Raw genomic sequence first — 13,947 nt, 5'->3', positions numbered from 1 at the left:
CCAGGTTTCCATAACAAACCAGCCATTTTACTTCACTGCTGTAGGTCAGCTTTAGGCTACAGCTACACAACGACATGTGCCGAGGGACATATAGGGCACAACCACACTGCTACATGTGTCGCGCGACAATTTTTATAATGATAGTCTATGGTGTTGCACTGTGACATGCTGCGACTGCGACGCGACAGTTCCAGAAAAATCCAGCAGTCGCAGCATGTCACATGTCACTGTGCCACACCATAGCCTATCATTATAAAAATTGTTGAGACAAAATGTCGCGCGACACATGTCATCATGTAGCCATGTAAAGGGAGAGGGCACTGTGGAGGTCACTGTTAAAGGGGCGGGCATTGTGGAGGCCACTGTTAAAGGGACGGGAGCTGTGGAGGTCACTGTTAAAAGGGCAGGGCGCTGTGGAGGTCACTGTTAAAGGGGCTGGCACTGTGGAGGTCACTGTTAAAGGGGAGGCCTCTGTGGAGGTCACTGTTAAAGGGGCGGGCAACGTGGAGGTCACTGTTAAAGAAGCATTCACTGTGGATGTTACTGTTAAGGAGGCAGGCCGCTGTGGAGGTCACTGTTAATGGGATGTAGACTGTGGAGGTCACTGTTGAAGGGGAGGCCTCTGTGAAGGTCACTGTTAAAGGGGCGGGCACTGTGGAGGTCACTGTTAAAGAAGCGTTCACTGTGGATGTTACTGTTAAGGAGGCAGGCCGCTGTGGAGGTCACTGTTAAAGGGATGTAGACTGTGGAGGTCACTGTTAAAGGGGAGGCCTCTGTGAAGGTCACTGTTAAAGGAGCGGGCACTGTGGAGGTCACTGTTAAAGAAGCGTTCACTGTGGATGTTAATGTTAAGGAGGCAGGCCGCTGTGGAGGTCACTGTTAAAGGGATGTAGACTGTGGAGGTCACTGTTAAAGGGGAGGCCTCTGTGAAGGTCACTGTTAAAGGGGCGGGCACTGTGGAGGTCACTGTTAAAGAAGCGTTCACTGTGGATGTTACTGTTAAGGAGGCAGGCCACTGTGGAGGTCACTGTTAAAGGGATGGAGACTGTGGAGGTCACTGTTAAGGAAGCAGGGTACTGTGAGGTCACTGTTAAGGCAGCGGGGTACTGTGGAGGTCACTGTTAAGGTGACGGGCCCCTGAGAAGGTAACTGTCAAGGGAGTGGGGTGCTGTGAAACCCACTGTTAAAGGGGCGGGCTGCTGTGAAGTTCAAAGTTAAGGGGATGGGCTGCTGTGGAGGTCCTATTTTAAAGTGGCAGGCACTGTGGGGTGGTCAGTGTTAAGGGGTGGGGGACTGTGGAGGTCACTGTAAAGGGGCGGGGTGCTGTAGAGGTCACTGTTATGGGGGATACCGTTGATATCTTTTAACGACACACACAAACATTAAATGAAATACATGAAATATACCCATGCAAAGCTGGGTCCTTCTGCTAGTATACTTTTATATTTTGCTGTATTTATTAAGGGGGTTTTCCAGGGAAAATTAGAAAAAAACATGTGACAGAATATGTTAAAAATAAAGTAAAAAAGTATTGCTGACCTCCACCGATCCCCCACCCCTTCCCTTCCGACATTGCTTCAGTCCTTGCAGCTGTCCACTTCCTATCCCAACGCGATACAAGAAAATGTTAGTAATGGCTTGCTCTGACACTGGACTGTGAGGAATGTTTTTTTTTTTTTTTTCATTTTCTGGTCCTTTGTTTTTTCATTTTCTCCTGAAAACCCTTTTAATACATTTCATTGTATTTCTGAAAAGCCAACCACTGTTCCACAGTGTTTACATTTTTTATGATTAATGTTGAAATGGGAATGACTACACATCCCTTATAGCATATGGAGTCAACATTTTACCTCCATGAGATCCTTGTCCTTGTGCTAATTATGATGAACAGATTATGCTGACTGAAGCATGAGACACTAGTATTTAATGCCAGAGATTTCGTGTACAAGTCATTCTAATTGAAAAAGCTAGAAGGAAAACTAGAGAAATGGCTTCAAGAGAAAATACAGGTCCAGTTGGTTATTACTACGTATACACCTAGACCTTCTAAAGCTTCCTTACAGTGATTTAATTTATTCATCAATCCCTCAGTTTTTCACATCCAGAAATGTACAGTGGTATAGTTTTCTGTTGCCTTCCATGGTCTTTATCAATCAATGTTAGACTTACCCTTAATTTAATGAAAATCACAAGGCTGATCATTGCAGATCTGGCTTTAGAAATCCCTTGCTATTGCAACTGTGGCTGCGCATATATGTCCCCTACATGGACTGCTCAGTGGCTATAGAAATTATTGATGGTCTATGTCCACCAGAGCATGAGCCGCTCTTTTAGCTAATTACCATTTATCTATATGCCTTATCAGGATATATGGGCAGGTGAATTCCTTATAAGACAAATCTTTAATTTTTTGACAAACTTGTTGTATAGGAACTCAATTGACTCCTGGGAACTGTACTGTTTTTACCATTATATATTTTGAAGCAATTTTTTTACCAGTAACCTGTTATTCCAGGTATATTCATTTTTATTAGAAAAAATAAGTGTGACTTCTTAATGACCTGACATTGTATAATGTATATGTATAAACAGGTTAGTAAACTATATATTTTTTGCTTCATTGCTTTATTTTAATTATGCTTTGTTTTATGGGACAGGTTACAGTTTTTTTTGTAAACTCTACAACTGTAATAATGTCTACTCTGTTTTGAAATAAAGGTATGGATTTCAATTCAAGTCTGAAGTTTTCATTTGACTTAACATTACCTGGGAAAAGGACCACAAGAAAAATGCAGACTTCACGAAAGGTAACAAAATAGACAATTTAAAAAAACAGTATGTCTGTGAAGGTTCTCATTTATCCAGGTCATGGTATATCTGTAAAGCATAAATCAAGGCAAATGGACTTACTGTAGATTTCTTGAAAACGTTTCACTCGTTCTTCCAACGAGCTTTCTTAATTCTGAGTGACTGTACAAGAATTCTCTGGGAATAAATATGTAACTGATTCAACATCTGGTAAATATACCCAGCATGGGGTCAGAGGTCATTATACCCAGCATGGGGTCAAAGGTGTTGAATCCATTATCCTAATTTGAGTCAGTAGGTGATAATGACCTCCCAGAAAAAGGTGTCAAGACAGCATTGTATGTGGCAGACAATAGATGTCTAACCCCCCCGCCTCTATTTAAGCTTGGCTTCTCCATTTTTACGTAGATGGCCTCCTTCACACCTCTTTTGTACCAATCGGCCTCCTTATCCAAAACACGTACTTGACTCTCTTCAAAGGTGTGACCTGTTTCTTTTAGATGTACAGTACAGACCAAAAGTTTGGACACACCTTCTCATTCAAAGAGTTTTCTTTATTTTCATGACTATGAAAATTGGAGATTCACACTGAAGGCATCAAAACTATGAATTAACACATGTGGAATTATATACATAAAAAAAAGTGTGAAACAACTGAAAATATGTTATATTCTAGGTTCTTCAAAGTAGCCACCATTTGCTTTGATTACTGCTTTGCACACTTTTGGCATTCTCTTGATGAGCTTCAAGAGGTAGTCACCTGAAATGGTCTTCCAAAGGTCTTGAAGGAGTTCCCAGAGATGCTTAGCACTTCTTGGACCTTTTGCCTTCACTCTGCGGTCCAGCTCACCCCAAACCATCTCGATTGGGTTCAGGTCCGGTTACTGTGGAGGCCAGGTCATCTGGCACAGCACCCCATCACTCTCCTTTATGGTCAAATAGCCCTTACACAGCCTGGAGGTGTGTTTGGGGTCATTGTCCTGTTGAAAAATAAATGATGGTCCAACTAAACGCAAACCGGATGGAATAGCATGCCGCTACAAGATGCTGTGGTAGCCATGCTGGTTCAGTATGCCTTCAATTTTGATAAATCCCCAACAGTGTCACCAGCAAAGCACCCCCACACCATCACACCTCCTCCTCCATGCTTCACAGTAGTAACCAGGCATGTAGAGTCCATCCGTTCACCTTTTCTGCGTCGCACAAAGACACAGTGGTTGGAACCAAAGATCTCAAATTTGGACTCATCAGACCAAAGCACAGATTTCCACTGGGTCTAATGTCCATTCCTTGTGTTCTTTAGCCCAAACAAGTCTCTTCTGCTTGTTGCCTGTCCTTAGCAGTGGTTTCCTAGCAGATATTCTACCATGAAGGCCTGATTCACACAGTCTCCTCTTAACAGTTGTTCTAGAGATGTGTCTGCTGCTAGAACTCTGTGTGGCATTGACCTGGTCTCTAATCTGAGCTGCTGTTAACCTGCGATTTCTGAGGTTGGTGACTCGGATGAACTTATCCTCTGCAGCAGAGGTGACTCTTGGTCTTCCTTTCCTGGGGCAGTCCGCATGTGAGCCAGTTTCTTTGTAGCGCTTGATGGTTTTTGTGACTGCACTTGGGGACCCTTTCAAAGTTTTCCCAATTTTTCGGACTGACTGACCTTCATTTCTTAAAGTAATGATGGCCACTCGTTTTTCTTTACTTAGCTGCTTTTTTCTTGCCATAATACAAATTCCAACAGTCTATTCAGTAGGACTATCAGCTGTGTATCCACCTGACTTCTCCACAACGCAACTGATGGTCCCAACCCCATTTATAAGGCAAGAAATCCCACTTATTAAACCTGACAGGGCACACCTGTGAAGTGAAGACCATTTCAGGTGACTACCTCTTGAAGCTCATCAAGAGAATGCCAAGAGTGTGCAAAGCAGTAATCAAAGCTAAAGGTGGCTACTTTGAAGAACCTAGAATATGACATATTTTCAGTTGTTTTATATTTTTTTTATAAGTATATAATTCCACATGTGTTAATTCATAGTTTTGATGCCTTCAGTGTGAATCTACAATTTTCATAGTCATGAAAACAAAGAAAACTCTTTGAATGAGAAGGTGTGTCCAAACTTTTGGTCTGTACTGTAAGTACACGGCTGAATCTTGACCAGAGATTTTGGCTCTTCTATGCTGAGCCATACGCTGATGTAGTTGTTGTTTTGTTTCACCGATATACAGTTCTGAGCATTCCTCATTGCACTGGACTGCGTACACAATATTGTCCACCTTGTGTTTACAACATTGTGTACGCAGTCCAGTGCAATGAGGAATGCTCAGAACTGTATATCGGCAAAACAAAACAACTACATCAGCGTATGGCTCAGCATGAAAGAGCCAAAACCTCTGGTCAAGATTCAGCCGTGTACTTACATCTAAAAGAAACAGGTCACACCTTTGAAGACAGCCAAGTACGTGTTTTGGATAAGGAGGCCGATTGGTACAAACGAGGTGTGAAGGAGGCCATCTACGTAAAATTGGAGAAGCCAAGCTTGAATAGAGGCGGGGGGTTAGACATCTATTGTCTGTCACATACAATGCTGTCTTGACACCTTTTTCTGGGCTGGGAGGTCATTATCCCCTACTGACTCCAATTAGTATAATGGGATCAACACCTTTGACCCCATGCTGAGTATAATGACCGCTGACCCCATGCTGGGTATAATTACCAGATGTTGATTCAGTTACATATTTATTCCCAGAGAATTCTTGTACAGTCACTCAGAATTGAGAAAGCTCGTTGGAAGAACAAGTCCAGTTGCCTTGATTTATTCTTTAGAGATATAATTTAAAAAACAGTTTATGACAAGTAAATCCCAGGAACAACTTCAGAGTCATTTGAACTAGAAAGTCGAAAAACATTTTTTCAACCATAGCTATTGTAAAACTTGATCTACAGGTACACTGTAGCTATAGTAGAACTTGATCTACCAATACACTCTAGCATGAAGCAGAGCAGACTGGAGAAGCATCATGGTCATGAGGAAGCCAGGTTGTGGACCTAGTGGAGTTACTAACTAGGGTAATTGTTGCTGCAGAGTACCTCTTAGTGAGAGATCCTTAACTGCTAGATATTTCGCTACGACGCATAGGAAGACATTTTGCCCAGTAAACAGACTTGTGTGTGTGTGTGTGTGGGGGGGCTTGTGATTAGACTGAGAGAAGCATTCTGGTTATTTCGATGACTTGCCCACCATAACTTTGTGGGTTTGCCCACCATAACTGTCAGGAGGTGTTGGGAACAGTGGTTATGTGAGTGCATGCACACATGCGGAAGAAACAGATCAAAAGTAAAGTGTATCATTTGCTTTGCTGACAAGCACAAGCTGTTCCAACATTTTCATTGTCTACCATCCAGACAAATGTGACACCTTCACTACATTATACACCCGTGTCTCTGTCTGTCAATTTCCAGGAGCTTAGCAGAAAGAAATTTGGTGTCACAGTGCCCATTACATGCCTTTGCTTGCATTCTTGTTAAACAGAAACCTTGACTAATTCAGACTGAAACAATATCATCGTTAGGAATTAATCCAGGTTCTGTTTGGGATCTAATAACGGTTGGTTTTAAGTACGGATACCTCGTGGTGAGCTCATTAATCCTGCCTTTGCTGAGGAGCGACACACTGCCGCAACTGCTGGTGTGGTCTGGGGAGCCATCACCAGGGGTGGACCTAGCCTTTCTGCTGCCTAAGATGAAAGCTGAAATGGCGCCCCCCAATAACTTAACCCAACCCCTTTGCCACAATGAAAGCGCTCATTGACCATGGCCTGTCCGCTGCTCCCCTCTTACCCCTAACTGGTGCTGCCTGAGGTGATCGCCTCACCTGACCACCTGGCCTCATTGTTGGTGCACCCCTGGCCATCACATATGACAGTCGGTCACCCCTTGTAGGAATAGAAGGGACAATAACAGCAAAACGATATGTTCAGGACATCCTGCAGCCACATGTGTTGCCTCTCATGGCAACTGGCATTTTTAATCAGGAAAATGTTTGCCTGCACACAGTATAAGTTTCCAAGGAATGTGTCTGCCAGATTGTAACATTTCAATGGCCTGCCCGGTCACCAGATTTATCACCAATCAATCATATATGGGACCAGCTGGGATGCCAGCTTCAGCAACCTATCAGTGTGCAGAATCTACAGGCTGAGCTGCAACATCTGTGGACAGGATAACATACAGAACCTGTATGACTCCATGCCCAACTGTATCCAGGCTTAAAGAGGCCCAACAGGTTCCTAGAGCCTCCTTTCAATTCAAAAGTTTTCCCCAATAAACTTATATTTTTGCTTTAATATTGTAATAACTTACATATTTTGTTACTTTCACACATAGAAAGTTTCATTCAAATCCAACAGTTCCTTATTCGTGCGTTTTCTTTTTTTGTCAATTGATGTATTTCTGTCTACAGATTTGTGTGAGTGATCTGTAGTTTTTATAAATTGCATTTTGGGTTGTGTATGACATTTTGATCACTTTTTGTTCACAAGGCCACCAAAATGTTTATTCAGCCATTTTGATATTTTTCCATTTAGTCACTGCATTCACGGGATCGATTTTTTTATATTCGCTCGGACATTTTTAGAAAAGGTGATACCAATGATGTTTATTGTTTCTTTATTTGTATATGTTCCTAGAGCAGACATGGTTCAGGGGCTATCCCTTCTCTACTACAACTACACCAAAAAACTTTGCTGTAGATTGAGGATCTGCGCCGTCCGTCATCAATACTCAGTGGGTGATCATTAAGGGGTTAAAATTTGGCATCTCCTGCTCTTTACTTTGCTGCTATCCAATAAATGTACTGGATTAAGTATCGTTTATTACATCATATATATTATTGGATTTTTTAAACTTGGAAAAAAGTTAAGCAGAGGAATTAGAAAAAAATGTATGCAGTATTTCTTGAACATTTAAAGAGGCGCTTCTTGTTTGTAAGTGAGCTGGTTTACATAACTGTTTGTGCATATGGAGTCATTTCTCTATGAATCAATATGTTTCTCTGGTCGTCCTATGAGAGTCTTGTTGTCAGTCTCATAGGAGTGAACAGAGAAACTGTGGGATCCCACGAGTCTCATCAATGGTCTCACAATCTGACAAAGCCAGCAGAAGCTAAAAATATATCAATAAATCTATATGTAAGATTCCTAGACAAATGATTATATATACGAGCTCACTTACAAACGGGAGGTGGGGGGAATATTTTTAGGAGGATTCCCCCTTTAATATTGATTCATTGAGTCTCAGCACACATCACAAAGCAGTGGGTCTGAAAACTCACGCATTGCTCGTATAATGCATAACAACACTTCTGTCAATACTTCTTGACTATATTGCTTTGACTATGACACAAAAGTAATTTGCAAAGACCTAGGGACCCTATGCAACTTTTAATACTTGTCTCAGCTTCCCCTCTTTTGAGAGCTAGAAGCAGAAGAAAGTGCTTATGTTAGTCATCTTCTATACATGTGCTCTTCTTTGTGTGAACACAATGCTTCTTCTCTACTGACCAACAATTAATTCTCCTCCTGGCTTCAGTGCTGAAAAAAGTGGTAGTGATGTGTACAACTTCCATTCATGGTCTTTGATGGTCCATTTAAAAGAAAAGTGCCTGATCTCTCACAACCTTATAGTAAAGTAGTGTCTGATTTCTGATGGTCCAGTGTGAAAAAACAGTAACTGATCCCTGGTGGTCTTGCCTTAATAAGCGGCAGTCTGTTATATATATATACTGTTATTAAAAAGAATTTCAGAAAATGTATCACACATTTTAGAATGTAGCAATGTATTTAAAAAAAAAGCCAAAAACCAAGTATCAAAATAAAGTGTCGCCTGCAGGGCGAGACGTGGCCATAGATTTTGCACGTCAAGATAATAGATGTCAAAAATGTTTTATTGTTTTTATGATTTTATTTCAGATTGAAGTGATGCATGACTATCAAGAGAAGAGAAACTCGTTGCAATTTTATATATCAGAAAGTGAAGACAGTTTGGATATACTTAAAGGGTAATGGCTTACGTTTTCTAAAATTAATTGTGTTCAGCCAACTTTAACCGTAATATTACTAAGTTCTGTATTGAGTAAAAGTAGAGACAGAGTGGAAGCAAAATTGAGAAGCATACACTCATGTATCAAATTGTAGTCAATACTGACCATAATGAGGACTCCATTGTTGAAGTGAAAGGTGGTAACACCCTTTTCTTACATAATTATTTTCTAATTAAAATTATTTGTAGGGGTAGAAGATTGAGTCAGTCATTCCTAATATTTCTTGCAAGTACAGAAATTCGCTTATTTGTGGCAAAATTCCCCAAAACTCATTTAAGTCTGGTCAGCAATAGATATGATAAAACTGTTGTATAGATCTCTTCTGGTGAGATTGAACATTAATGAGAGTTGGACAACGAGCTCTGCTTTGAATAGGGGCACTCACCAATGCTGTCCTTTCTCCCCATTGCTATTTGATATTTATATTGAGCCCCTAGCCTTGGTTGTTAGGCAGGGTTCTAAGATTGAAGGGTTTGGAACAATGGGAGGAGAAGACAGCATTTCTTTATATGCTGATGATGTCTTATTTTTTTTATAGATCATACCAATACAACAATTCCATTTTATATGTTACACAAGTGGTGAAGAATGGAGAGATACTTCCGTTCTCGGTGTTAGCACAAAGGGAGACTATGGATGGTCTGTCTTGGTTTAGATATTTTCAATTACATTCGGCACTTTTTAGTGTAAAGAATAAATCCCTATTGAGATAGATATTTCTTCTTCTTTAAATGATCTGATCAGGGAATTTATATCAGAGGGTTAAGATTGCACATCTGTATAAATTATTACTTAAGGCACTATTTATTAAAATACAATCACCAGGGCAAAGGGCCTGGTGAGTTGATTACCCAAGGATACAATTAGAGGGATGGGGAAATATATTTGCAATTTTGAGTTTAAAATCTGACAGTTTTAATTGTGTATTGGTACAATTCAATATTTTGCATAGATTATATGTTACACCCTTATGGCTTAATAAATGTTGGTTAAGAGATAGTTCTAAGTGTCCACAATGTGACTTTTCTGGCGGCTGATCACCTACATATGCTCTGGTCTTGTCCAGAACTAAACTAATACTGGATTGCGATTAATAACTTTGTTACTCATAAATTGAGACTCCTGATTACATTTATGGTTGAATGTTGGATATTGAGTGATCTCTATAAGGTAAATTGCCGTAAATATAAAAAGATTCTTTTGAATAGAATACTGTTCTTGGCGAGTCTTTTGATCACTCGAGCCTGGTTCTCACTAAATGTTTCAAATTTGAACACTTGCTTGATAAACTTGGTTAATAGGGTTAGAAACTATGAGAATGTCCTATATAGGCAAAGAAATAGTCAGGAGAAATTAACTAAGATATGGGAGGCCTTGAAGTTTTAATCTTCCACGTCCCCAATTTTATGCTTCCACTTCCCATGACTTCTCTTATTCTCTTCCTTAGTCTTTCTTTTCTATTTTTTTGTTGTTGCCTGTATTGGGATGATAGAGTGTTCTGAGACACATTGCAAGAGTAGGGAGGGGTGGGAAATGGGTGGTTATGGGGAAGTTAAAACAATAATAATTTTATATTGTAATTTTGTATGAAAACGAAAATGGTTTGTACTTGTCTTATTCTAATAAAGATATTAAAAAAATAGTCTGGTGAGCAATAACAGAAGACCACATGCCTTATTCAATATAATCCTCTGACCAATTTAGAGAGAAGCCTTACAAATGAGCAATTAAGATATATTATAGACATCTATCTAAAATAAAGAACTAAGGTTTCAGTTTCAGTTTGGGCTGGTAGTTTGGCCACTGAACCCTTCTACCTCCCAAAAGTGTTCCTGGCTGAGGACCATAGTTTCTGAGATGAGGTTGAGGGATTGGTCTGTTGACATGTCCAAGCACAGAGCTGGGCTGCAGGAGGTACGATATTCACTGAATCTACTAATGGAATGTGTTCTTTGAAATGTATCCTTTTCTATGGTATGGTCTATTGACATTTGTCCTTGTTCTACATACAGTATACTTGTCCTAAGACTTTTCTTTTTTCATAAGACATATCAATGTAATAAATGTTATCTCATTTTGTATTATTTCAGTCATGTCATCCATGAACTAGTAGAAACTGAGAGGATTTACGTGGAAGAGCTTTACACTATTTTATTGGTATGTCAACTGAGGCTTCTTGGCACTATTTGGGGATATGTGGTTGTCCGTTATTGTTATGGAGTACAGTGACTTTCTGGTAGTGTATAAGAGAGTCACTGTTATGGGTTGAGATGAGCGAAGTTTAATTTGTCAGTTTCGCCAAATTAATTAGTCACAAATTGCTATGTTAAAACCCTATTCAGACTATCAATAAATGGGACAATTTTAGGTAAAAGTGCACCCTTCTAGTGGCCATTAAAAATGGTAATATGCTAGTGCAATATGGCCTTTTAGGTTTAAAAAAAAATAATTCACTCACCTCATCCACTTCCTTGCACAGAGGCAGTCCGCTCCTCTCTTGAGTGGAAAAGACCTGCCGAAGGATCTGTGCTGAGCATGATGATCTCACCGCATGCTCCTAGCGTGATCACATGGTGACATAATAACTGATGATGTTAACACGTGATCACTCTGTGAGCATGCCGTGACGTCACCACACTCAGCGCAGGTTCTTCGTCAAGTCTTTTCCACTCAAGAAGGTAGTGGACTGCCTCTGCACGAGCAAGTAGATGAGGTGAGTATTTTTTTTCCTGTTCTTTCTCAAGAAGAAAGACAACTCTAGACACTATTTTAGGAAAAATAATTAGTTACCATGAAGCGCAAGGAAATTCGGCTTTGCAGCGAATATAATGTTTTCTAAACTTTGTATCGAATTCTGCTTCAGATGCTTCGATTCGCTCAACACTAGTTATGGGGCCACGGTATATACGGTTATGTGTCACTGTGGTTAGCTTCTGTAGTGCATTGGAAAATGTGCTGTAGTGCAGACACTTTATAAAAGTTGGCCAATTTGCTGCAGCTAGGTAGGCCGTTCGATAACCTTTAGGGGCTATCATAGAGGTAGCTTTTGCCACATTGGTGTAAAATAGAGCTAAATGTCTGGCAGAAGTTCAGTGACCAGACCCATCTAAAAGCTGTTGAAAAATGCAACTTGGATGAATTGCATTGTTATCCTGAATCAGGCCCAAACCCAGGCATGTGAAGATAACAGACTGCATGGATTTTTCCTTACCATAGTTTGAATTTAGTGAAGGACTCTAGTTCCTCAGGAGCCAAAGTCAACACAATGTGCTAGCTACAAAAAATGCCTGATTAAGCTGCAATTCACAAATCCACCGCTATGTGACCATGCAAAGACATGTATAGGATAGACATCTCATGATACAATATTGCATTACAAAAAAAAATCCTGTTCATCCTAGGATATCTTAGGATATGTTGAAAAGGAAAGATGACCTGTCACTAGAGTTCAGCTCTGTAAAACTAGGTGCTTTCTTTAATTATCTTTGCTTTCCTGAGTATTCTGGTCTTCGTCTCTTGTTTCTAGGCCCACCCCTGTTCCTAAGATACAGGTCTGGTAAGTTCTGATGTACAGTATGTAAATGGTCTGGTAGTTTTTGAAGGGGGCGACTACTCAGTCTTTTTTTCGAAGATAACGTCAGCTTCATCAATCTGTCTGCATTGAACAGCAACATAGCAATGAAGGCAACTCCACCTTCTGAGAAGAGACTGGTAGTCACCCCCTTGGCAAACCATGGAACTATTTATATATTGGGTGCTAGAACATGCCAGGAGATTATCTCAGGTAAGAGAAGGGGGTGGGGGGTGGGCAGAAACAGAAAGCAAAGATGGGAATACTCAGGAGAGCTGTGAAAATTGAGGCAAGTACTTATTTTTGCATACCTGAAATGATGATAGATTCTCTGTATGATTTTTTTCTCCCTAAATTTTCCATTATTCTGTTCTCAGATTGTCACTTTTTTTTGGACAGGCAGTGTAATTGCCTAAGGCTACCCTTTAAACTTTGCCAACAAGATTTTGATAAAATTGACAAAGAACACAAGTTCGAATAGACCACAGATGAAAGAAAATCTAGATTTTTTATTTTTTTGGTTACATTGAAATAATTCTTTCTTCCTCAAGGGATACAGATCTGAGATGGAAAACCCAGAAATGTCCCATTTCCTGCCACTAACCTTGAGGAACACAAAAAATATTCTGTTTGGAAATATGCCAGAGATCTATGAATTTCATAATAAGTAAGATTCGCCATCAAATCTTTATATTTTTAATATTATCGTCTCTGGATGTTGATCCTACACTTGTGTTGCGTTAATTATAATATTTTTTTTTTTTCATATTTATGGGATGTGGTTTGTAATGTACAAGTAAGTATTTCTATTTGAAACCACTGATCAGAACTACTTATAAACTTGGACGTCTACATTTCAGGTTCTCTTTACTTAATTTCTGGTTTTGTCCTTAGATGGACTAATCTGCCAACCTATAATTGTTCACAGCACTGGGTCCTGCCATGTGTACATCTAAGGTTTTCTCCTAGCCTCCTTCCTCCAGATCATGACACCATATGCACCTGGACCAGTAGTGTCATGTACCACCCAGTCATCTGTATACAGCAATTGTACCACTATTAGATACTACAGGATCCTGTGTTTTATCCAAGTCAAGGTTTTATTGGCTTGAGTAATCAGATAGAAAGAATCCCTAAGGTCTCCACATTGCAGGACCCTGGTAAATAAAGTTTTGGGGATATTTGATTTGTTCATCAACAGGACAAAATAATGTGATGAAATGTTTAGTAGGTATAATCTAATACCAAGTTACTCTATTTCCCAATCCTTTGTTCTAATTCATTGCTTTTTTTTATCTGCTAGCATAACCAGATAGCAACACATATCTTTTTTTTCTAATCTGTTTTTATTTTATAATTACAGATTTTTTTTATTCTATTTCTTGAACATGATAATGTGGACTGCCATCTTGCCTGAGCTGTCCTTAAAGGGGTTGTCTAACTTCAGAAAATGGCATTCATAATGGGAAGAAA

At 39.9% G+C, this 13,947-nt stretch overlaps 1 protein-coding gene across 8 annotated transcripts in view; it reads left to right on the top strand.

Moving 5' to 3' along the window:
- Positions 1-13,947, top strand: part of MCF2 (MCF.2 cell line derived transforming sequence) — a 199,525-nt gene that overhangs the window by 107,410 nt on the left and 78,168 nt on the right. For all 8 annotated transcript variants that reach the window (XR_006386815.1, XM_044268788.1, XM_044268786.1 and 5 more), the window contains 4 exons: positions 2,719-2,807; positions 8,773-8,861; positions 10,994-11,060; positions 13,026-13,141. Coding sequence is in view for 7 of the 8 variants with exons in the window: in XM_044268788.1 (XP_044124723.1) it covers positions 2,719-2,807; positions 8,773-8,861; positions 10,994-11,060; positions 13,026-13,141 (361 nt within the window). In the remaining variant the exon portion in view is untranslated. The remainder of the gene's footprint in view (positions 1-2,718; positions 2,808-8,772; positions 8,862-10,993; positions 11,061-13,025; positions 13,142-13,947) is intronic.

Source organism: Bufo gargarizans, chromosome 9 (genome assembly GCF_014858855.1).
Source record: "Bufo gargarizans isolate SCDJY-AF-19 chromosome 9, ASM1485885v1, whole genome shotgun sequence".
Classification (NCBI taxonomy): Eukaryota; Metazoa; Chordata; class Amphibia; order Anura; family Bufonidae; genus Bufo; species Bufo gargarizans.
Note: the sequence above shows the minus strand (reverse complement) of the source record. Positions and strands in the feature narration are given on the sequence as shown.